We start from the raw sequence: 25,752 nt of genomic DNA on the forward strand, positions 1-25,752 counted from the left end.
TAACGAGACCATTGATCCATAAAATAAAAGCAATACTATAAAATAAATAAGACAGCACTGTAGATGATAAAAATTAAAATTAATTGATTTTTCTTACCTGCACTGACGATAGTCATTGTTTGGATGGGGGGCTTTTATCCATTTCTGCAGTCACACAAGCAGTCAATCAGTAGCTGAACTGGGTTCCACACAGTCACAAAAACAAATGAACCGAAAAAGCCTCAAAAACAAAAACGCAAAATTAATAGCAAAAACAGAAGCGCCAAGAAGTCCGGTTGACTTCCGAAATGTTCGAAAACCAAGGCGCAGCTTCTGATTGGTGCAGGCGCCCCCGGAAACAATAGCCGACAACCACGACATTCGACTCCCGAAAAACGTTTGAAAACCGGAACACTTACTTCCTGGTTTTGGCATTTGGGAACCAAGGTGTTTGGGAGCCAAGGCACCACTGTAGTTCAACAATAATGTGGAGCCCAGACACCTCTCCTTTGAAAAACTAAGCACTCCAGTGAAAAGAAAGGCAGTCACCATTGATAGCCCTCAATCAATCATTCTTATTCTGGATAGGTGAGTGTATTATGCCCTCCGAAGATGCATTGTCAGCAGATTTCCTCTGTCTCTCTCTCTCTGCTCAATAATATACCTCTGCTCCTAGAAATGTTGCTTGCTCAGCAGTGTCTTGGAGGAAAGAAAGGCAATTTTGTGCCTTTTCCCCACATTTTTAATGGAAGATTAAAAAGAAGAAGTAATGACCTATTGCTCTGATTCTGCTTAGTTAGTACTTTAATGGGGTTCGATGCCACAGTCAGCGGGGAAAACAGCCAAGGAGAACGCCAGGCTGAACAAAAGGGGAAGGAAATGTGGTCAGAGGCTCAACGTCTTCCTTTGTGGGCTGTTTGGACAGGCAGGTCCGTGGCATTCTGTCCATGCTCAGAGTTCCTTTTCTGCTTGATCACTACAGGAAATTTTCCACTGCTGCTGAGCCCTGACTTTGAAAACCAAATCTGGGATTCAGGCCTGTCTTAAAGGAAGCCCCTTTCACCTGCAACACATCACCTGCGTCAGAGCGTTTTCTTTTGCCATGTGTTCGTGGACCGTACCCAAACTTGTGCCCTCCAGATGTTTCAGATGACAACTCCCATCATCCCTGACTATTGGCCGTGCTGGCTGGCTAGGGCTGGTGGGAGTTGGGCTCCCAAACATCTGTAGGGCACCAGGTTCTGGAAAGCTACCCTAAACATATTGCTAAGAATTCAAGTTGTATTAATATAACCTGATGGATACAAGAGACGCTGTTACTAAGTTATGGGAAACAGCGCCACCTACTGTTGGAACAACAGCATTACAGTTAAGATTCTGCATTGCATCACCTCCTTGGAAGTACAGTGGTACCTTGCATTACATACACTTCAGGTTACATACACTTCAGGTTACAGACTCCGCTAACCCAGAAATAGTACCTTGGGTTAAGAACTTTGCTTCAGGATGAGAACACAAATCGTGCTCTGGTGGCGCGGCGGCAGCAGGAGGCCCCATTAGCTAAAGTGGTGCTTCAGGTTAAGGACAGTTTCAGGTTAAGAACAGACCTCCGGAACGAATTAAGTTCTTAACGTGAGGTACCACTGTAATAGGGGGCCTCTGCGAAGCAAAGGGAAGGGAGGTCCCTTTCCCACATCAGTACTGGTGGCAACTTCAGAGATGGTAGGAGGCTGCCAGTAACTTTAATGATTGACAATGACATGGGTGTGTTTGGTTGCTCTCTTCTAATAGCAGAAAAGTACTACAATGGCTCCACGTCATTGGCTGCATCGGCCTGGGTTTGTAGGTTGCCCATCTATTAACCCTAGTTCAAGTCCACGCCGGTTGGCTGCAGACCCCTGGAGACCCCCACACATAGCTGTCAATGTATCCCTTTTTTTAAGGGAAATTCCCTTATTCCGAATAGGATTCCTTGCAAGAAAAGGGAAAAGTTGACAGCTATGCCCCCACAGGGCAGCCCCCACCATTTCCTCGCTAGGGGAGGGGAGAGACCAGCAGTCTTCCTATTCACCAAAAGGCTGCTGTAGAGGCAGCATTGGGCAGAGGCAACAGATCTTTCGTAGTTATCGGATCTGTTCTGTTCTTGTTTGTGTTCTCCTTTTGTATTGTTATGCTGCGAACCGACCTGTGATCTTCAGGTGAAGGGGGTCACGAAGAGTCGGACACAACTAAACGACTAAACAACAACATAATGATGATAGTTGGGTGTGGGTTTTTTCTGAAGAATGGAAGTCCTTTTCAGACTATTTAAGAAAATATTATATAGTTTGATGTGCTTGCGAGCAGGATTTGAATTATGATCAAGAAGAAGGAATTAGAGTATGGATGTGTTGGTATAAGAAAGGGAATGCAATGAGCAGCAGAGGGGAAGAAACTTCAAAAACAGTGGAAAATGGGGCGGGAAGTTGAGCAAGTACATAATTGGGTGATAAATGAAAAGATAAGTGTGATAAGTGAAAAGAAAAAAACGATATCGATATCGCCGGTGACGATAACGATATTTACGATAACGGTATCGATATCGATAACGTAATGCTGATGATAATATGAGAATAATATGAGAATGACACGTGTCCAGCAATGGGTGGGGTGGCGAAGAAGCTCCATATTTGGGAGCTTGTTTCCCCTCCCGCACTGGCACCGCTGCCTCCTGCCCTTGGTGCTTACAGGTGGGAACGAGAACCAAATACGGCGGACAACAACTCCCAGGATCCCCTTGCGCTGCCCCAAAGGCGAAAGAAGGAGGCGCTGGTGCCGCGGTGCCCTTCGGGATCTGTAGTTCTCACGCCTTCCAAGGGAAGGCCCCGACGTTAAGCGCCCTGCGAACGGCGCAGCGGGTGGGCTGGGGAACTACCGATCCCGTCAGGCTTCGCCGCCCTTTTAGGCGGGAGCCAATCGCGGGACGCTCCGCGGTCGCGCGGGTTTTACGTCATGCCTCGAGCGACAAGGACCAGGTGGCTCGGCTGGGCATTCACGCGGAGGTCAGCACTGCGCTGCGAGGTGAGAGTCGAGCGAGGGAGGCGAAGGGCCTTGGCTGCTGCGCCCTTCGCGCCCCGGAGCCCCGGGAGGGTTGGCAAACGGTGCTTTGCACGCCAGCGGCTGCAGAAAAGGAAGAGGAAGGGGAGGGGAAGATAGGGAAACGGAGCTGGGAGAGCGCGGAGGTTAATTAGTGACATAAAGTAACGAGGTAAAGTAGGAAAGGGAGAAAGGTGCTGAGAATATTATTATTATTATTATTATTATTATTATTATTTTATATCTATACTGCCCTTCACCCGAAGATCACAGGGCGGTTTACAATAGAAAACAAGAATATATATAGCATAATTTTAATAATAATAATAATAATAATAATAATAATAATAATAATAATAATTCACACACACCCTACCCAAACAAACACAGTTAAAAAGGCCCTTGGTTGTTCCTAGGCTTGGGAGAAGAGGAATGCTTTTGCCTAAAGTTAAGTGGAAGGCGGCGATTCCCCTGCCCTCCAGATTTTTGGGGTTTTGAGCAGGAAAAGGATGTGCAGTATCTGTCATAGAATTGTAGAGCTTCATTCATTCCAACCCCTGCTGTGCAGGAACCTTTTGCCCAACGCTGGTCTCGAACCCACAACCCTGAGATTAAGGAGTCTCATGCTGCAGCAGCCGAGCTCTCATGATTGGTAAAATTAAAAAGTAAGCAGCGGTAGAATATAGTGATGGTGAGAGAGGGTGGGGGTTGGGGGGAGAAGGAGGCAGATAATGCAAGGCTGGGAAAGGCAGTGGTCCCTGAGAAGGGGGAAATATGGGGTTGAGATGAGAGACGGGTGTAGAAAAAGCACAGGAAGCTTCTATTCAAACTGTGTTCCAGATGCCTTGGAGTGCATTGCAAGCTGGGGGGGCTGGGGGGCTTAGAATCCTAGGATTGGAGAGATGGAAGGTACCCTGGTGGTCAAGTCCAACGCCCTGCAATGGTATCTTTTAGGAAGTTGTTTCACTGACTGAGTTGTCTAATGCTGCTGCATCTTTCCTTTATGTTTAAGTAGGTGTGACTTTTTCCGGCAACACAGGAGGTGGATTTGAGCTGACACCGATGGCTACCAAGATCTTTGAGACAATCGGCAAACTTGGCCTGGGGCTGGCAGTTGCCGGCGGAGTCGTCAACTCTGCTCTTTATAACGGTGAGGAGGCCTTTCCTTCCATAACACTGAGCTGTTGCATGACTATTTTTGTTTACCTGGAATTCTTCAGCCCAAAACAAACCACACCCTCTCATGATTTTCCTGTGGAATAAGATGGGAGTCTACAGGATCCTATCCTTTCCCACAGGCTATGTAGCAGTGATTTTTATAGAAAATACGAGGGTCTGGATCCTCACCTCTATAGGTGCTGCAGGCGGAAAATAAAAACAAGGTACAGCAGTGAATATACAGATACGGTATTTCTCCTGAATATGGTCTACAGCTGTGGTAGCTAAAATGGTGCCCTCCAGTTATTGTTGGATTCTGGCTCCCGTCAGCCCCAACCAACAGAGGGAATGGCCAGGGCTGATGGAGTTGTAGTCCAGAAAGATCTAGAAAGGAACCACCACGTTGGCTACCCCTGGTCTACTGGTGCTATAGGAGACAGTCCCAAATGCTTTGGCTGCAACAAGCCTAATTCCCTATCTTTCTTATAGATCACTTGCACTTTGGTAGCCGTTGAGTTCATCCAACTTAGGGCAGTGCTGTTGGCTTCACCTGGTTCTGTAATTTTGTAGTGGGGAGAAGGAGGAATGTGCTTATTTAGTCCTATTTATGGGCAAACTCGTTCTCTGAGCACCAGCCCTTATATTGCCAAAGTGGCACGTTCCACACACAAGAAGGGTGGCTTGGACAAACGCCAAGGCCTGCAGAAGTACAAAAATATATTTGGGGACTGAGCGTGCTCAATGTGCATAGAACATTGATGGCTTGGTGAATGGAATGACATACCTTGGAAAGGGGCATGGCTGGTGGAACTCTAAATCAGGGTGGATAAAAATCAATGATTTTTTTTGAAAATTATTTTTTTTAAAAAATAGATCTGATTTTTTTTATTTATTTAAATCGGATTTTTAAAATATAATGCTTTTGGAGGAAAAATCTTTCTAAAGATAGTTTTCTATTTAAGTTACATTATAGTCCAAAGGGTATTCATCAGGAAATAAGGATCTGTTTTAAGTTTTTCATGTGTGCTAAAACTCAGTCTAAGGTTGTTGCATGGATACGTATGCTACATTGTTATTGTTTTAGTTAAATAAATTGTTTAAATTGTTATTAATGATTATTTTTCTCTTTCCAATAAAGTACAGCAGAAAATTTGTCCATATATAAACAGTTAACTTATTAAACCTCACAATAATTTCATAATTATCTGTCTATGTATTTCTAATAGTATAACCAAGTCAGTAATTTTTGACATAAATGTAAAGACTACTCTGAAAATTTATTATTCCAAAAATGAAACCTTAATCTGGTTGTAAATATTAAGATTATACCAGCAAGAATGAGTCTGTTAAAAAAAATGATTTAAATCAAGTCTTACAGACTAGTGATTTAAATCGTGATTTACATCAATTTTATTTAAATCAAATCCCTGCTCTAAATCAAGCACTCCACAAAACAACTTGTTGCAGGACCTGTTTGCCCATTTGTAATGTTTGTGTGTGTATTTTTATTAAATTTCTGAAATTGTACACATAAATTTTTAAAAAATCTTTAAAAAAGAAATTTCTTTTCTATTTTTGACTTCCCAACCCGTTTTCCATGATGTTTTCCTTTTCACCCCCTTTGCTGCACCCTATCTGCACTCTCTTTATCATATTCCTCCTAGCACAATAGCTTCTAATCCTTTCTTTTGCTCATAACTCAAAACCTGTTCGCGGATTCTTCATGTTGTAAAATTTCTTCAAATAATCCGAAAAGGGCTTCCATTCTTCAGGCCCATTTCTATTCTTTAATACAGTGTCCCTTTAAGAATGCAGCGGTGAGGTGGAAGAAAAAGAAAGGCCAGTCCATGAAGGGAGTAGGATAAATGGGGGATAGGGCGATGTATTGGTAAGTGTTCAGGGGTTTGAACATGTGCTGTTCAACTGATTTTTCTTAATGGTTTTTAAAAATGGTTTTTCAGGAGTGTGGATGGCGCAAATGTAAAATTTACGTTTCTTGATCTTTTGCCTCTGGCCCCACTCATCTTTGTCATGTGCCCCCCCCCCAAAAAAAAAAGTTGTCCAGAAGAACATGTAAATGATCCAGGTTTACCTAGAATCTGGGATCGTCACATAATTATTCAATATTTCTTCTTTGTGTTTTGAGTGCAATGTTGCTGAGCTGTTTCTCTCTTCTCTAGTTGACGCAGGCCACAGGGCTGTCATCTTTGACCGATTCCGAGGCGTCCAGGACATAGTGGTGGGAGAAGGGACCCATTTTCTCATTCCCTGGGTGCAGAAGCCGATCATCTTCGACTGCCGCTCACGCCCACGTAACGTTCCTGTAATCACTGGCAGCAAAGGTGAGCAGTGGGTGGATGCAGTTTTTTATCCTCTGGACTCGGGAGTCGGAAGTTGGGTCTGGGTAACGGGAAGCTAAACACAAAGGCAAGCCGCCCTAACTACATACCAGCTTCTGACCCCCAAATGCATCATTTTTTTAGCAGCAGCTATAAAGGCTGCTTTAAAATTGAGAAAGAAGCACATCCATTTGAATGTGTCCTTTTTCATAATGTTGCATGTAGTCATAGCAAGGGGTGTGTGGAAGAGGAGGGGTATTACCTCTGGTGGGAGCTTCTGCCAACCTAGCAGTTCAAAAGCACGTCAGAGTGCAAGTAAATAAATAGGTACCGCTCCGGCAGGAAGGTAAACGGCGTTTCCGTGCGCCGCTCTGGTTCGCCAGAAGCAGCTTAGTCATGCTGGCCACATGACCCGGAAGCTGTATGCCAGCTCCCTCGGCCAGTAAAGCGAGATGAGCGCCGCAACCCCCAAGTCGCCCACGACTAGACCTAATGGTCAGGAGTCCCTTTACCTTTTCCTCTGGTAGGGGACATGTCATATTCCTCCTGGGGTGGTTTGTCGACCTTTGGTCCCCTCCTTGCACCCAGCTCTCACCCAGGACTCCTAGAAGATCCCAACATGCAATAGCAGCCACACCCCGAGAATGGCTTTGACTGGCTAGCTGAACCAGGTGAGGGTGGTCGGTGGGTCTCAAACCCTTGGGGAGCTAGGCACTTCCCCTGCATGCGAAGACAAGCTCCGGCAGATTGAGTGAACAAAACCAATACAGTGGTACCTCAAGTACTTAATTCGTTCCGGAGGTCTGTTCTTAACCTGAAACTGTTCTTAACCTAAAGCACCACTTTAGCTAATGGGGCCTCCTGCTGCTGCCGTGCCGCCGGAGCACGATTTCTGTTCTCATCCTGAAGCAAAGTTCTTAACCTGAAGCACTATTTCTGGGTTAGCGGAGTCTGTAACCTGAAGCGTATGTAACCTGGGGTACCACTGTAGTGGATCCAACAATCAAGAAGGGAGTTTCTGCACATGCTGTAGAAGGAAGTGAGGGACAGATGGGGCATATCAACCTGGGTGGGCAGCCCATCTAGGAAAAGGAAAACTTTGATCTTAAACCACCGCTGCCTTTGAGGGACATCTTCAGGAGAAAAAAAAGCCTAAGGAGTAAACCCTATACAAATTTGGAGTCCCTAAGATGGTTGAAGGGACGCAGGTGGCGCTGTGGGTTAAAGCCTCAGCGCCTAGGGCTTGCCGATCGAAAGGTCGGCGGTTCGAATCCCTGCGGCGGGGTGCGCTCCCGCTGCTCGGTCCCAGCGCCTGCCAACCTAGCAGTTCGAAAGCACCTCCGGGTGCAAGTAGATAAATAGGGACCGCTTACCAGCGGGAAGGTAAACGGCGTTTCCGTGTGCGGCTCTGGCTCTGGCTCTGGCTCTGGCCAGAGCAGCGATGTCACGCTGGCCACGTGACCCGGAAGTGTCTCCGGACAGCGCTGGCCCCTGGCCTCTTAAGTGAGATGGGCGCACAACCCCAGAGTCTGTCAAGACTGGCCCGTACGGGCAGGGTTACCTTTACCTTTACCTTTAAGATGGTTGAATGGCACCTTGTAATGCTCCTTCCGGCAGAAACTGCAGCCAAGCTGGTGCCAAACATATTGTTCTGCTTTCCTTTGGACCACATCAGCGAGGCGTCTGGGCAGCCCAGGAACTCTGTACGCAATGCCCTGGCTTGTACACCAGGGAGCTCACTTTGGTGCTGCTGACACAGCTGTTCGACTTTACCCACCAGAGGCATGCTCCATTGTCTCTTAAGACGGACGGATGCCGACAACAACAGTCATAGCCATCTCAGTGCTGCTGCTTATGTATCGAAAGTGGGGGTGGCATTAGCAAGTTTGTGGGGAGCCCCAAGGTTTGCAGAAGTACATAAAACCTTTAGAATCCTCTCTTCCCAAGAGCTCACTGAGTAGTGAGTGTTCTGAGCAGGATATTGGACTCTGACCAGCTGTTGCTTTTGGGAGGGGGCAGGAACTGAGAACTGGGAGTGGGGGACGGAGTTTGGAATCCTCGATGCCAGCAACATTATGTTGCGGGTCCCACCTGCAAACCCCTAAAGTAGTAGTGGTGGAATTTGTGTCGCCACCGCCAATCTAACTTAACATTTTAACCTTTAGCACTTGCTGAGACTCGTTCCTGCTCTGACCCTCTCCCTGCTCCCTCCCCCGGTAGATCTACAGAATGTGAACATCACACTAAGGATCTTGTTTAGGCCGGTGACCATGCAGCTTCCCCGGATTTTCACCACAATTGGCGAGGATTACGATGAGCGGGTGCTGCCTTCCATCACAACTGAGATCCTCAAATCTGTGGTGGTAAGGGCCAAGGAACAGCTGGTGATATTCCTCTTTTCATTGGAAGCCATTAATACTGGAGCCCTAAATGGCAGGGGTGGGGAACCTTGGACTGCAGCTTCCATCATCCTTAACTGTTGATTATGCTGGCAGGGGCTTATGGGAGTTGGAGTCCCACAACAGCTGGAGGGCTTCAGCTGCCCCTCCCCTATCTTTGGGCCTTGCATTCCTCTTTTCTCATCCTCTGAAGGAAGGAAAAGGGGAGCAGTTGTAGTACAAAGCCAAAGGAGAGATCTTAAGGGGTACATGGAGACCAGCAGCACACCTTGGGTCACAGAGTTTTCTATTAGGATTGATCCTTTTGAATACTAACCAAGGGCCAAGCTAGATGTGAGAGGGTTAAACTGCCCAGCTATAGGCAGTATATAAATTCTAATAATAATAATTAAAATAATAAATGGTAGGTGTGGCTGGCCTGATCCAGACCCTGATGTGGGCAGAGGGGCTTTTACCCTGTGCCACTGCTACAGTTCTGATCTAGATCACCTCTTCCCACTGCTTTTCTTTTTAATAATTTTCAATAGCATAAACAGTGTCATGTCTAGCTCAGTGCTAACTAAAGTGGTAAAGGGATGCGGGTGGCGCTGCGGTCTAAACCGCTGAGTCTCTTGGGCTTGCCTATCAGAAGGTCAGTGGTTCAAATCCCTGTGGCAGAGTGAGCTCCCATTGCGCTGTCCCAGCTCCTGCCAACCTAGCAGTTCGAAAGCATGCCAGTGCAAGTAGATCAATAGGTACCACTGTGGCGGGAAAGTAAACGGTGTTTCCGTGCGCTCTGGCTTCCCTCAGGGTGTCACGTTGAGCCAGAAGCTGTTTAGTCATGCTGGCTACATGACCCGGAAAGCTGTCTGTGGATAAACGCCGGCCCCCTCGGCCTGAAAGCGAGATGAGCACTGCAACACCAGAGTCTGGACTTAACCACCCAGGGGTCCTTTACTTTTTTTTTACTTTTTTTTTTTTACCTTAACTAAAGTGGTATTGGATAATGTCTCAGAGTAATGGAGGGAAAGAGCAGGGAAGGTGTGTTCATGCATTTGCCTGGATCAGAGGATGCTGACTTGGCAATCCACATCCAGCAGCGTCCCTTGCAGGCTCCTTAGGGTTATGTTTTAACAAGGGCTCGCAGCTTTAACAAAAGCTCTTTGGTTTACGTCCGCATTTATCATTGCTTGTCTCCTTTTTAGGCTCGCTTTGATGCTGGCGAGTTGATCACGCAGAGAGAACTCGTTTCCAGGCAAGTGAGCGAAGACCTCACGGAAAGAGCAGCAACTTTTGGCCTCATTCTAGATGACGTTTCCTTGGTAAGAGCTACCTTCTAGTTTGGTTTACAGCAGGGAAAGGAAGCTTGTGGCCCTCTAGACCTCGCTGAATTCCAGCTCCTATCATCCCCAGCCAGCATGGCCAGTAGTCCCTGGTTGTACTCCAGCAAATTCTGGAGCAGGCATAGGCAAACTCGGCCCTCTAGATGTTTTGGGACTACAACTCCCATCATCCCTAGCTAACAGGACCAGTGGCCAGGGATGATGGGAGTTGTAGTCCCAAAACATCTGGAGGGCCGAGTTTGCCTATGCCTGTTCTGGAGGATCACAGGTTTCCCACTCTTTAGGGACTGGACCCTTCAAATTCCATTCTCTGCACCACAAAATCTGCAGTGATAAAACGTTCAGGGTAGAGCAAGCAGAAGATTTGGATCGGGGGAATATTTACTGCTGTAAAAAATATGTGTTTATTCAGAAGCTGTTAGGTTTGTGTCTTATTTTCTCCAGAGTTAAATAGGTTAGTGATTTTGTTTTTCACCTGCCGGACATGCAAACCTTAAGGCCATGGTTTGCCCTTCCAATACCGCAAACCAATAGTAAGGTCTTGATTGCGAATTTGGTCAGCTACTGCAGCCGGTTTGCATAATTCAGGCTGAGGTTGTGTTTTGATCCTTAAAGTGGGCCTATCAGCCTTCAGATGTTGTTGGACTGCAATTCCCATCATACCCAACCATTTGTAGTGTTGCTAGGGGCTGATGGGAGTAGGAGTCTTAACTATCTGACAGGTCACGGGTTCCCCATCAAAGGGATGCTCAAAGTACAATTGGGAGAAGTGAGGAAGCTTGGGGGCTGGATGCAGTGAGAGGTTTGGGAGGCTATCGAGGTTCCAACAAAAGCAACACAAAATTCTCAAACCCCTCGGTGGCGTCTCTGTCAGAACTCCAAAGCTGTTACCACCAAATGCTTAGGAACCTTGACAATTGAGAGCCAGGGTGTGTGTGTGTGTGTGTGTGTGTGTTTTCCATCTCTGCTTCCAGCAATGTGGAGGAAGGCCAACATTTCACCAGTAGTTCTTAGAAGTCTAGATTCTAGAACAGAGCTTTCAAAACTGTGTCGCAACACATTGGTGTGTCAGCTGCGGTGTGTAGGTGTGTCACGCGAATGCACCCTATGCTCCTCCTGGGGCTGGAAAGGTTTAACCTCTTGTTTGCTAGTAAAACTGAATTACTATGTCACGAAACGATGCATGTCTAAAAAGTGTGCCACCAACATGAAAAGTTTGGAAAGCTCTGTTCTAGAATATGGTATACTCTATTTCTCTGGCTTTGCAGTGCTGTTTGTCTGTAAGAATGCAAGAACTCAGCTAGCCACCAATAACAGAGATGCGGTAGTCCTATGATTCCAAGAAAAGGAGAAGAGGGAAAAGTTGTGAATAACGTACTGAAGAGCTTTTCAATAAATTTTTATTTTATTTGTATGCCACTTTCCCACTAAAATATAATGCTCAAAACCACTTACAACAAAGAAACAGGTGTGCTGTCTAACAAATGCAAAAAAAATCAGTTTTTTGCAAAGCAAAAAAAAGAAGTAACAAATTTCATAATAGCACAGCAAAACAAAAATATAACAACATACAAACCCCCACCCCCGTATTTCAATACTATAAATTTAACAAGATTGCTTAAACAACATGCAACATCCTATAGCAAGTAGAGCAGGGAGAAACACACACAGAATCCAACAGGAAAAAATGCTCGATTGAACTGAATTTTGAGTTTTGGCTTTGCATCGCAGTCATTGATAAGGCTGATGAAGTTGATGGGTCCAGCAACACCTAGATTGCCCATTCCTACTTTGGAACAGCCTCCTAATCCCAGTACCCTAATATAGCTAACTGAAAGTGCATAGAACTGAAATAATCACATATTCTTCCCCTAATTTACTTCCCTACCCCCCTTCATCACCCCACCTTCCTCTGTTGTTTTCCTTATGTTGTTTGCCTCTGTGTTTTTTTCATTCTTTTCTAGACTGTAAGTCCTTTGGGGCAGCAGAGACCTGTCAAACCTGTTTGTAAAGTACCAAGTCTGTAGATGTTGCTAACCTAATCAATTAAAAAAACCAGCAGCCAATGCAGTACACATGTTAAGCCAGTGGTGCTTAAATGAAACCTGCATATAAGCTGTGGACCTTACCTCCTTTTGGGACTGATCATGTTTCTCCAGATTTGGTGCCTACTTTACCATCTTTTCAGCACCGGGTTAAGGCATATTTTTATTTACCCAGTCATTTTTAATTTCTATAATCCCTTGGCCGTCTTTGTAATTACTTTGTGTTATATTATGTTTCAATTAAGCCTCTGTCCTCTTGTACATCTCCTGCCCTGGGAATCTGGAAGTAAGACAATAAAGAAATGTTTTTTTGAGCACGTGCGTTTATTCTTCCCTCTTAGACACATCTGACATTCGGAAAGGAGTTCACGGAGGCAGTAGAAATGAAGCAAGTCGCACAGCAAGAAGCAGAGCGAGCCAGATTCATCGTGGAAAAGGTGAGGACGTTGAGCTTGCCAGCTGGCCTCAACATCTGTCGTTGTTTCTTGCCAATGCAACAACCGAGGTGGGGTTTTTTCACCTCATTCAGTGTTCCACTTGCTTCATGTTCTGCAGAACCCATCCCTTCCAATGCACTGTTTCTTGTGCTGCAAATGCTTTAGAGCAGCTTTGAGGAATCTGTGGCCCTCCAGATGTTGTTGGACTACAAATGCCATCAAGCCTGGCCATTGTCTGGAGCTGATGAGAGTTGGGAGTGAAAAAAGGATTTGGAGGGCCACAGGTTCCCCACCCTGCATAAGAGACATCAGAATCCTCTGGGATCAGACCAGAGGCATCCTATTTTCTGCAGTACCAGCCAGATGTTCTCTGGGAAACCTACAAGCAGGAGAAGAAAGCAACAGCCAGGGAGAAAGGTTGTTTTCTGCTGCTCCAGAGAAGCGGACACGGAGCAATGGATCCAAACTACAAGAAAGAAGATTCCGGGGGGCCACTAGGTGGCGCATCGGAAGATGGCTGACAATAACATGTCTCCGACCCACACGAGGTAATTTGGAGGCTATGATGGGGGTAATTAGCCTCCTTAAACCCCCCCCCAGGATTATGGGGGGGGACGGCCCTTTCCTGCTGTGCCCTATACCACCCCCGAATTTGTGGGGGTGGGGGCACTAGGCACAAAGCCCTCCTGTGGGATTTTCGGCACTCCTCGACGCCATCCCCGATTCGCGCCGCTGGTTGCAATGATCTTTAAAAGAAATAATTTGGACATGATTAATTGCACATACATCAAGGAAAAAGGGGAGTAAATACTGCTGACAGAAGAGATCTCTGATAACAAGACAACAATAAAATACGAGAAGAACGTCAAGATACGGTAATGACTGAGGGGGGAGGGGGGGAAAAACCTGCCTCTACCTTTTTATGTGATTTAACAAGAATCCCCCTCCCCTAATGAGTCAGAAATTAAGGACTTAAGCTGTGGATTTAAGGCTGTGTGGAGATAAACTTTCGATCCAAAGCAATGTTTCAAGATGAAGCTGGAAAGCTAAGAGTTTTGGAGTGACGCAGTCAGGAAAAAATGCCGTTCGCCATTTTGTGAGGCATTGTGGGAGCTCTTGGGTCTGGGAGGAAAAAGAGAGAAATAGAGTTGTTTACATATCATGAATCAACTCCTCGGTGGGACTTAAGAGCGACAAATGCCAAAATTTACGATGGATAAAGTGATGTTATCTACGAAGAAGATATATGGAAACCATCTGGACTTAGTGGAGGAACGGGAAATCCACACAGGATTATTACACTTGCTATCGGCTTAAGGAGACTAACAGAAGAGATCGTAAAGGAAAAAGAGAAATTATACGAACAAGATATGATGTGGCAACACCAAGATAAAACTGGATAGAATTATGAACTTTGTTTGGACTGATTGGGACTGATCTGGACATTAACGCAGTAATAAGATGATCTGAATTCCCCTTTGGATCTTGAAGTATGGGTTCCCCCAACAAAATTTAAAAATTTGGCTTTGTAATTCGGAATTTATATGATGTGATTTAATTTGATGTGATTGGCCAGTTAATAAAAATTATTTAAAAAAAAAAATACAAGAAAGAAGATTCCACCTAAACATTAGGAAGAACTTCCTGACAGTAAGAGCTGTTCGACAGTGGAATTTGCTGCCAAGGAGTGTGGTGGAGTCTCCTCCTTTGGAGGTCTTTAAGCAGAGGCTTGACAACCATATGTCAGGAGTGCTCTGAAGGTGTTTCCTGCTTGGCAGGGGGTTGGACTCGATGGCCCTTGTGGTCTCTTCCAACTCTATGATTCTATGATCCTGTTTTTGCTCCTCAGCGAGTGGAACTGCCTCTTGAAATCTGGAGGTTGCTTGTACTTGGCATGACCCATAGCCACTGTAACAGACTTACAGTGCGATCCTAAGCATGTTTACTCAAAACTAAGTCCTACTGAACTCAGTTGGGCTCGGATTGAAGCCTTGGAAGACTCGATGAATTTGTCTTTTTTGAAGCCACCTAAACTGGCCCTTTTCATTTATCTCATTGACAGAGACGTGGGTGGCGCTGTGGGTTAAACCACAGAGCCTAGGACTTGCTGATCAGAAGGTTGGTGGTTCGAATCCCCGCAACGGGGTGAGCTCCCGTTGCTCTGTGCCAGCTCCTGCCAACCTAGCAGTTTGAAAGCACGTCAAAGTGCAAGTAGATAAATAGGTACTGCTCTGACGGGAAGATAAACAGTGTTTCCGTGCGCTGCTCTGGTTCGCCAGAAGCGGCTTAGTTATGCTGGCCACATGACCCGGAAGCTGTACGCCGGCTCCCTCGGCCAATAAAGCGAGATGAGCACCGCAACCCCAGAGTCAGCCATGACTGGACCTAATAGTCAGGGGTCCCCTTTACCTTTAAACTGGCCCTTTTCATTTATCTCATTGACTGTCCTGTAAAATAGGCTGGGCTGTGAAAGATGGTGACTTGCTTGACGCTGCCTAGCCTAGGTCAGCAATTGGAGCCTGGTCTCTCTTTCTGACGCTCCTATGTCTACTGAGCATGCTGAGCCATCACTGAGTGTATCTGCGCATGCAAGTCTGCAGATAACTGCTGCTACTCTCGTTTTCTCGGGTGCCTGTCTTTGGTTGCAGTTCTGTCGGCATGCACCACCTGAGTTCATTATTATTGGGGGCACATGACCTGTTTATCAGCACTACCTTTGACCAAAGTTCACTGTCTGTATCTTCTCTCTCTCTCCCCCCCCCACCCCCGTCCCCTTCACAGGCAGAGCAGCAGAAGAAAGCCGCTATAATCTCAGCTGAGGGGGATTCGAAGGCAGCTGAGCTCATCGCCACGTCACTGTCTTCAGTGGGCGACGGCCTCATTGAGCTGCGCAAACTTGAGGCAGCCGAAGACATCGCTTACCAACTCTCGCGCTCCCGCAACATCACCTACCTGCCCTCAGGACAGTCAGTGTTGCTCCAGCTACCACAATGAGTGTTCTGACTTTCCCCATCCCCATGTTTTTTTTTCTACTACTCCCTTGAAACTTAACAGATGAGTCAAAAGTATATAATCACTGAGATTTCCCCATTTGGGGGTTGACAGATAGCAGGAAATCAAATGGATTTAAAATCCCTCGATCTAATTAAGGCAATCTCCCTTTCCCACTCTAGAATATAATTTTTAGCAGATCAGTGCTTGGAATAAAAGTTGTAAAGGAGGGGGGTGTTTGTTTTTGTCCGCTGGGAAAGCCTTTTGTTTTGGTAAGACCTTGCCATAGCAACCTGTGGTCTGTGTAATCAGAACTAGGCCAACTTTGGTTTGCTGCTGTTTATGGAAAAGAGGTGTGTGTTTTTTCTTGCCCCACCTTTTTCCCCGCCAGATCTAGTGTCATACAGGTAGCATATCAGCTCCTCTTCTTGGTTATCTTCTAACGTATGTTCAATGTCTGGTTCTACAGTAATGCTTCAGACTGCAACAGCACAGATCTAAAACACCTGATATAGTTTCAGTTCTGTATAGATCTGAGATTATAATATTCCCATATGTGGAATTACATTTCCTGGGGACAGCTCTCTCTCTTCTCTGTAGCTTGTATCTGACCTTGTGCAGAAAAAGGCTGACTTTTCAGGCAGCAAGCATCTATTCCACATGTCTCAAGGCCCAGCTTTAAGAGGGGTACTTATTCCACTGATAGGCTGCATTCATGGGTGTGTTATTGGAGCTCTTTTAATTGAAAGATGTTCACTTTAACAGTGAAACTGCAAAATATGAAATTGTACTAACCAACCTTCAATAAATGAACAAATAAAATGACCCTTCTTAACTGCGTGGTTTGTATTTAGCAGGTTGACAGTGTTACCAAAATTTATGGTTGTGTTTGCTTTTCACAATTTGCATTTTCCATCAGAGGTGGGGAGGAAAATCTAGTGAAAAAATGTTGTGTGTGGATGGCAGATTGGGACTACAACTCCCATTAACCCTCAGCCAGGATGGTCAGTGATTGGGGATGGTGGCAGTTGTAGTCCAACAACATTTGGAAGGTGCCGTGTTGACTGTCTTGCACTCAAGTAGTCCCAGGAAAGCCTCTAAAATCTTACAGCTGGTTCTGCCAGTGTTTAAGGTGAGCAAAAAACCAGGATTGCTACCCCACCCACCCCCCGCTGCCCAGTTACTGAATTTAGTGTTCATTTGAATGTTAAAGGGCAGGACCTGCATTTGAACTGTGTGACTGACACATGCCTGGAACATAGCGAATCAGATTCTGGGAAAGATGCCTATCAAATTAATGCTTCGTTTCTAAATGTGTTTCGTTCATGGGCCTCATATTTCCACAGAAGCAGGTTTCTTTAAATTATATCCAACTACGTTCTCCTCAGAGTAAACCCCTTGAAATATTTGGGCCTACGTTAGTGCTCTTCATTTCAGTGAGTCTACTCTGAGGAGAACTAAAATTGGATGCATATGTTAAGACCACTGGAAGAAAAAGACGTCCTGCCCAATGTTTTTTGAGACATAGTTAGGCAATAAATTGAGAAGCTTGTATTAAGAACAAGGGCAGTAAGGTAATTGAAGCTAGGTGCTGTTCACTGGCAGAGTCAACAGATGATTCCTGCCACAGGCCAATGTTGCATTCTGGGCTGGCACTCAGAGCAGTACATAGCAGCTGGATCTAGCCACTCTTTAAATTCCCCACAATGCCCTGGGCCTAGCATTGTTCTGGGGCATTGTAGGAAATTAATGTGATGGCTAGAGTTAGCTGTCCAGCCCTGCTTTGGCACCACAGGCAGGGCTCACTGACGGAAGAGATGACTCACCAAAACACACTTTGCCCGATGCCCCCCTCAAATCTGCCTTGTAAGTGGAAACGTACGTTCAAAGTGTTGCATGGTCAATTTTGCAGTGCCTGTTTTCACAAGGCTGTTTTTGGCTGCCTACAGTGCCCCCACCTTTGATCTCCATTTTCACATGAAAGGACATGTCACCTGGGCAGAGAAAGAAAGGAAACTGCATAACAAACCCACACCTGTTCGCATACTGCAGCCATTTGCCAACACACAGAGCGACACGCCTGCTCAGCTGCAGATCTTAATCGGGACCGTGATTTCCCTGTTGGCACTGGAGGCTGAAGATGCCTAATCTGCTTTCCACATAGATGCTCCCTAGCCTTCGGAATATTTCTCATGGCATTTTTCTCCCCAGGCATCCTGGCTGCAATCCCAACAGATAATCTCCCTTCCATATCCTCCCTGCGGTTTCACTTGGCAGATGCTCCAAGCTTCAGTTCTTGCCGTACGTTGCCGCATATACTTGTCTTCCGAGAAGCAACGATCCCACTCTCATGCCAATGCGCAGGTGGTGTGAGAGTGTTTCTTCACCTGCAAATGTAGAAGCTGCAAGGCAGTTTGGAATGTGCTTTTGGATGCAGCGGGTGGAGAACGTCTGCGTACCAACCTCACCATGATCTGCTCTCTGGGGAACACAGCAGTCGTATACCAGGTCAGATATTCTTTTACCATCTAGTCTAGTGTTGTCCAGGCATAGCCAACTTGTTGCTCTCCAGGGGTATTGGTTTACAACTCCCACCAGTCCCATCCAGAATGGCCTATGGCAGGCATGTCCAGAGCCCGCTTCAGGGGCCTAATCCGGCCCGCTGGTCGGTTTAATCCAGCCCCTGTGGCAGTTTATTTCCTGGGGCAAAATCGTAAAAAACCCCAACAGCTTCAATCCTAAAAGAAGCTCAAAGAAGCTCAACAACTCTACCCCTAAAAAACCTTTAAAAAGTTCAACAACTTCAATCTTTAAAAAAGCCCAATAACTTTGGGGTAAAATCATAGAAAAAGCTCAACAACTTTCCAATCCTAAAAAAAGTCAACAACTTTGGTTGGTCCTTTGGTCAGCCCCCATGGCCCTTCACTTCATCAAATCTGGCCCTCTTTGAAAAAAGTTTGGACACCACTGGCCTATGGTCAGGGTAGATGGGAGTCATATTTCAACAAAATCCCGAGGGCTACCCCTGATCTACTCTATATGGCACTGGCTCTCCAGAGTTTGTGGCAGGTATCCCAAGTAAGAATAAAAAAAGATAGTACTTAATTATTGTTGACAGTATTCAATACCAATATGGGGGCCAGGAGAGAGCAAAGGGGATTATATGAGAGGTAAACATTTCCAAAATATTTTTGCTGTATTGTTTACATTCCACTTTTCCTCCAAGGAGCTCAAGGTGGTACATGTGGTTCTTCCCTCTCCACTTTATCTTCTTAACAACCAGTGCTATTTTTCTAGAAGAAAAAAAGGTGCCAGAACTCGCCATGAATGCCTCCCTTCCACCTGGAAGGTGCTGGAACTGAGTTCTGGCAAGTTCTGGCTGAAGAAAAGCCCTGTGAGATAATTCAGTCAATGTTGATTGGCTCAAAGTTACCCAAAGAGCTTCATGAATGAAAGGGGATTTGTACACCAATCTCTTAAATCCTAATCGTACACACTAACCACGACACCATACTGACTATGAATACATCCATCAATGCTGGGGAACGGACAGCACAACCCCGTTTCCCACAGCCTGCCCTGACCCATTTGTCTTTTTTATATTTATGTTATTAGTCACTGAAGTTTGTTCACTAAAAAGATGAAGCTGGCGATGATAATGATTATATAAAATCCTGCTTAAATATCAAACAAGTATATACAAATATCTTTGTTATGCCATATGTAGGTCAACACTAAGTCTACTCAGTCAAAAGGTTTCCACATATGGAATTCAGCCAGCAAGGGTTGTGCACATGCATAATCTGCCACTGAAGATACCTTAAATCAAAGTTGTAATGATGGTTCCTGATGTCATGGAACAGTTTTTGTTTATTGTTGGATGCCCCTGTACCTGTTGGTTCCTGAGGATGCTTTGGTCTACATTTGAGGACTCAGACTTTTTTAAAAAATGCACTGATTTGGGTAACACTTTGGCATGATGGTTCTTGAGTCACACCCAGTCACTGTTCATGGAAAGAATAATAAAAAGGGGGAGAGTAAAAGACAAACTAGAAAAACGCCAACCACCACCCAACTACCTTCAATAAAGCATCATTCATATGCTGCATACATTTCTACCTTCTATTTTTCAAAGCTGCTTTTCCCTTGGTTTCTAGGTCCACTAAGCCTATCAATCCTGGTATTTATGTTAGGATAGACTAAAACAGGCATAGGCACACTCGGCCCTCCAGATGTTTTGGGACTACAACTCCCACCATCCCTGACCACTGGTCTTGTTAGTAGGGATGATGGGAGTTGTAGTCCCCAAACATCTGGAGGGCCGATGTTTTGAATGACAAGAATACCCACTGGAAACAACGGCAGCTTGCTCTTATAGGAGCTTAGGATGCTGCCTTGCACTGAGTAGAAGATAGTGGTCTATCTAGCTAACAGTCATCTATGCTCACCCGCAGTGATTATTCAGAATTGCAGACAGGATTATTTCCCTAGTTACCCGGCAGTGCTGGAGACTGAACCTGGGGTTTTTTTCTGCACACAAACGAAGCGCTCTACTTCCGTGGAGCAGTCATATAAGAAAGGTCATTTGGAGAGCTCATTATTTCCTAAGGGCCTTCGGATAGCTCCCATTGTTTCCAGTGGCAATGGGCATTCTCGCCATTAATTTCCAAACTGTAAATTGGATTTGTTTTCCCCTCACGGGTAGCAACCACTGCTGCTTTTCTGGCTTCATTTTGATATAAGTAAAAAAACTGCTCCTTTTCCCTTATGGGGTACCCAAGAGCTCATATAGAGTCCTTTTGTAGCTTCTCTCTTGGTAGGAGAAAATAACAGACACCAACCAGAGAATATTGAGAACCAAAGCAGCTAGTAAGCCTGATCTTTATTGACTGTTGCAACAGGGTGCTCTCCCACATGTAGGAGAGAGGAAAACCACCTTGAACAATGGCATGCAAGGTCTTATATAGCCATTTTGAAATTCCCTGCCCTGGAGCGCAAGACCACCCCTCCATACATCATACATACGTCACAGAAAGGGTGTAGCCCAAGACCACCCCCCACAAACATAATACCTACATCACAGAAAAGGCAGTCTACAACAGAAATTTGAATGTTGTTTTTCCTGTTTGCCAGATTATCGGATAATGCCTTATTTGATTGCCTTTTCTGGTAGTCTGGCCATTCCTTTGGTAATTACTTAATTCCTGAGACAATGGGAAGGTTTTTTCACCTCCTGGCAGAGAAACACTTGTTCAGCTTGGGAGTCAAAATGGTTTCAGGACTGTCCCCCTGCGCTGCTCCAGACACATGGTTCACACACTCATTTACGTGCCTGCTTGGCACATTTATGAATATTTATTATATATCTAAGACCTTAAAGTTCTTATAACAACTGTGTATATTTCAAATAGCTGGACTTTATCTCTAATTCTGAAATGTAAGGGACTTTAATGGACAAGAGAGAGAGAGTACTTTAACTCATCTCAACGTTTAATTATTGTTGTTGTTTTGATTATTCCCCCCTCCTGCTTTTAGCTGTTTTTATGTTTATCTGTAAGCCGTCTTGAGTGCTGTCAGGGAAAACAGCGGGGAATAAATAAATAAATAAATTTTATTAACAAAATTCCTAAAACATTGACCCACCTTTGCAAAAATTAACTAAAGAGCGTGCATTCTCAGAGCAGACTCTGAAGTACCTCCGTGCCTTCCCACACTTTCCAACAACCACCAGCAGCTGTAGCATTTATTAAAACCTTCCACAGAAATACGGGTTTTTTAATTTTTTTAATAAAAAAATTAATAAAAATAAAAAACCCGGATCGGTCTGAATGCACACAAACAGAAAGACAGACACACACACACAGAGAGAGAGAGAGAGAGAGAGAGAGACGAAGGATAAACATGGAAATGGCGGGATATTATGTTTGCTATTAACATATATATTTCAGTGAAACTAGAAGGATTTGGTAGCAGCCGCTAGTCACGCATGCGCGGATGGCTCCCTCCTTCCCTCCCGCACCGTTTTGTTTTGTTGGCCCTCGGCCCCGCCCCTTCCTCCCGTCTCACCTGAGGCGGTGAGAGCAGCAGAGCGCGCGAGCGCGGAGACGTTGATTCCTACCACGCACGCGCCGCCGTCCAAGCCAGCCAGCCAGCCAGCCAGCCAGCGTTCGAGGGTGGAGGGAAAGGAACGGAACTGCCGCGCTTCAGAAAGCGGCGCTCGCGCCTATTGCGCGCGCAGGTTACGAGCTGGGCGAGGGGCGGGGCGGCGAACGGAGTAAAGGGGGAGGGGGGGAAGTGGGAAGCTGCCGCGCGTTCTCGCGCGAAGTCCTCCTCAGGCGACGACAACGACGACGCAAGCGCATTAGCTGTCTTCCTTTACGACGAGCCAGCCAGCCAGTCAAGCCAGCCAGCGACGCTGAAGGAAAAGCGAAGAGAGAGAGAGCGCGCGCGGGGCGGAGGAGGAGGGGGGGAGGGTGTTGCGAGTGGAGCGGGCGGTGCAGTCGCGAGGCTGAGTGTCTGACTGACTTTGGTTGGCTACGGCGGCGGCCACGTAGCGCTGCGGCGGCGGCGGCCGCCGAGGGGAGGGCGAGCGACAGGGAGAGCGCCAGTGGGAGCAGCCGCTGAAGCGGCGGGGCCTAGGCCTGGTCCTGAGGCGGCGGCGGCGGACGAGGAGGGGGCTCGAGCCCAGGGGGAGGGCAGGAAGGAAAGAGGGCCCTGGCCGCCCCTACCTTCCCCCCTCCCCTGCCTAGGCATGGACCGCGGCGGCGGCGGAGGAGGAGGCGGAGCGGCGACGGAGGAGCAGCGCCGGTGGCAGCCCCGGAGAGTCCCGGCCTGGGTGAGTCCGTGCAGGAAAAGAGGCCCTCCGGCTGGGGAAAGGGCAGGCCGAGCTCCTCCTGCTCAGCTCCACAGCCGCCTCCTTTTTTGCTTAGTTGTTCTTAACGTGCCTCCCGCTTCGAAGTGCCAACGAGGCCCGGCTGTGGAGCGTCAGGGAGGGGCGAGCGTGCACCTGAGCATGTGCAGAGTGCTCTTGCTTGCTTGGGATCTGGACAGTTGCGATAGTGTCTTGGGGTCGGGGGGTTTGGCTGCGGGAGCGTTTCTTCCTTGAAACTGGCAACCTTTTTGGACCACGGAGGAGAAAGGGGGAGAGATTTCGTGGGCCGAGTTTTTTTTGGGGGGGTGGGGAGCTCAGTTGGTCGAAGAGTCGAAAGTTGAAGGGTGTGTGTGGGTTTTGGAAAGTTGAGGTGGAAGGTGCTTCTTCAGCAGAGACGTTGGCATAGAGGTGGAACATTTAGTTTGGCATCACTTTAAAGGTTTGGCGTGGCTGGAGGAGGAAGTTGTGCCGCCTCCTGAGACAACTCTGATGCTGGGAATATCTCCGTTTAATGCGGATCTTGGGAATTGGGGGAAGGGAAGCAGTGTTAAGAGACTCCTTGCACCCTCGGGTGTTCTGTTACATTAGGTCCGCGAAATAGTAGAAAAGTTAAAAAAAAGAAAAAGTACTGAAGTAGAAATGTTATCACAGTGTTCCTTCTCTTCCAAACCACTGCTATTTGAAGTTTGATATTTGATATGATTAAAATCAGGGCTGTAAAAATCCCAGATTTCCGATGACCAAACTCCTCATCTGCAAATACGCTACAGGTGTCTAATGTTTGTAAATTGACTTAACTTCAACCTGTGCATGGTTGGAGCAGGCAGATCAATGTGTTATGTCACACTATTTTCATAAAAACTTACCTGGGAGTATATCTTTGGATGATGTATCTCCATGCAACCTGAATCTAACTCCTAGAAAGTCTGAAAATTAATTGGTTCAGTCCTATTTAAAATCTCATTTTGTAGAAAAAGAAAGTTACACATTTGTTTCAAACATCATTGTTTAAATACTCCCTACTCTTAAAATGCTCCTCTGGTGATAGATTGGAGAATTGTTAGGCTGCTATACAGCAGACTTTTGGAGAGTGTTACTATTGCTCTTTCTCACAAGGATACCAATGGGAGAACTCAGGTGATTTGTGGTGGAGAGCACCATGATGGTTCCTGGAGTAAAGCAGGAGAGACAAATGGGATAGTTTTGTTCAGGTGAAATAGGATTCATAAGAAAATAGATGCAAATCTACTGTCCTTCAAATTGTGCGTGATGTGAGAATTAGGTATGTTCATGTAAGCTAGTCTCTGGGTGTCAGTAGTGGTTGCTGAACTTGGGTGGTGGAGTTATTCTGTACTCCAGATAGAAGTTTGTGCAACTAGAAAAACAATTGGAGCTATTTGCATGACGGATGGGGTTTACAGCTTTTGGGATGATGAAGATGGAGAAAGGATCTACTCAAAACCTTCTCCAGTGATGCAGTTAAATGTATGCCCTGCAGAGATTGTTGCACCAACTGAAACTAGGAAGAGATGTGATCAAAATCTGAACCCCTTCTTCTTGTGCCCCCTCCACATGGCTTCCTGTTCGTGGAATGCTGTCACCGGGGAGGCTTGCCTGGCCTTTTTATTACATATCTTTAGGCGCCAGGCAAAAGTATTTCTTTATAATCAGGTTTTTGGCTGATTGAACATTCTATGTAGCCTTTTAAATTGGTTTGTGTTAGTTTTTGTTCAGTATTTTATGTTATCATTTTGTATTTGTATGTTGTGAACCACCCTGTGATCTTCAGATGAAGTGAAGTATACAAATAATAATAATAATAATAATAATAATAATAATAATTAATAATGGTGGTGGTGATGGTGATGTTGCTCCTAAACAAGTTGTGGGCCATATCATAGAACTGAATCATAGAATTGTAGTGTTGGAAGGGACCTAGTACAACTCCCTGCAGTGCAGGAATATGCAGCTGCCTCATGTGGGGATTGAACCTGTAACCTTGTCATTTTCAGCACCACACTATTCAGGCTAGATATATATTGGGAAGCCTTAGCATCAAGTTTGTTTTGCTAGATGTAACTGGCTAATGGTAGCAGCTGGCAACAAAGGTTAATGAGGGAAAGAGGAGGGTGGAGAGTTGTGCATGTGCATACAGGGTTGCATGACAACCCGACTCATGTGGGCACGCTCTTACTGCCCTTTACCCCCTACTCTTAATGCAGTATATGGATCACCTAGCAGATAGAATCTATTATGCTATCCCAGTTCAGATCCTTCAACTAAACATCCATTTTACAACACTTTAAATGTATGGAAAAAATCAGTACAACTTAACAGGAAGGTACAGGGATCACTGGATCTTGACTGTTTTCACACACGAATACCGCATCCTGTAGAATTCTATCAGTTATATTTTATCTGCACAATCAAATGAATTTCAGGAACAAAATGCTTTTTCTGTGCAGCTTGAGCAGAAGCAGTGCTATAGTTAATAGTTGCCGCTTGTATTCACTTACCCCCCTGCCCACTCCCGTGCTCACAGTTGTGATTAATATTCTTCTGTTATGAATGGTCTGTGTCACCATTAAGGAAAAAATGGTAGGAAGAGTCCAGCATATATGTAGACTGTCCCTGGATCAAGGGACTTTTCTTAAGTTCTCAAAGCTTGTAACCTTGCTCAAGGTTGTCATTTGAACTAGCTAGATGCTTAACTGAGAATCAATCACAGACTTTAGAGCTATCTTGCCCCGAAACGGCAAGTAGATATTCAGTTTAAGGAATGTCTCCTTAAACCTTGGTTTAAGGAATGTCTCCTTAAACTCTCATATATAAGCTAGGTTCCAAATGACTCCTTAAACTTTGGTTTAAGGAGTCATTTGAAACCAAGCTTATATATGAGAGTTTGTAACACTGGTAGGTAATATGCTGCCTTGGGAGAAAAGGAAGTACAGTGGTACCTCTGGTTACAAACACTTCAGGTTACAGACTCCACTAACCCGAAAGTAGTACCTTGGGTTAAGAAATTTACCTCAGGATGAGAACAGAAATCGCGCTGAGGCGGCAGCGAGAAGCCCCATTAGCTAAAGTGGTACCTCAGGTTAAGAACAGTTTCAGGTTAAGAACGGACCTCCAGAAC

The 25,752-nt window shown here is 45.8% G+C and overlaps 2 protein-coding genes across 3 annotated transcripts in view; both read left to right on the top strand.

The window, feature by feature from the left end:
- The first annotated feature begins 2,932 nt into the window (after positions 1-2,932).
- Positions 2,933-16,567, top strand: PHB1 (prohibitin 1). The gene is made up of 7 exons (XM_079950038.1): positions 2,933-3,039; positions 4,070-4,204; positions 6,393-6,554; positions 8,772-8,914; positions 10,135-10,251; positions 12,659-12,754; positions 15,536-16,567. Exons 2-7 carry the CDS (start codon positions 4,117-4,119, stop codon positions 15,746-15,748), a joined length of 819 nt encoding a protein of 272 aa, XP_079806164.1. The 5' UTR covers positions 2,933-3,039; positions 4,070-4,116; the 3' UTR covers positions 15,749-16,567.
- A 1,550-nt stretch (positions 16,568-18,117) lies between these two features.
- The window catches only part of ZNF652 (zinc finger protein 652), a 36,446-nt gene continuing 28,811 nt past the window's right edge, over positions 18,118-25,752 (top strand). Inside the window, exon 1 of one of the 2 annotated variants that reach the window (XM_079949597.1) lies at positions 18,118-18,253. The gene's annotated coding sequence lies outside the window, so the exon portion shown is untranslated. Of the gene's footprint in view, positions 18,254-22,423; positions 22,581-25,752 lie in introns of those variants that run through there. The other variant, XM_079949596.1, reaches the window with a different exon arrangement.

The sequence above is a fragment of the Podarcis cretensis genome, assembly GCF_951804945.1.
Source record: "Podarcis cretensis genome assembly, chromosome: 13".
Taxonomy (NCBI): Eukaryota; Metazoa; Chordata; class Lepidosauria; order Squamata; family Lacertidae; genus Podarcis; species Podarcis cretensis.

Excerpts from the sequence above, each read along its gene's own strand:
- PHB1 (XM_079950038.1), top strand. The coding sequence starts at position 4,117 with ATGGCTACCAAGATCTTTGAGACAATCGGCAAACTTGGCCTGGGGCTG. Across the intron at positions 4,205-6,392 it reads CAACTCTGCTCTTTATAACG|TTGACGCAGGCCACAGGGCT; the intron begins GTGAGGAGGCCT and ends TCTCTTCTCTAG. Across the intron at positions 12,755-15,535 it reads CCAGATTCATCGTGGAAAAG|GCAGAGCAGCAGAAGAAAGC; the intron begins GTGAGGACGTTG and ends TCCCCTTCACAG.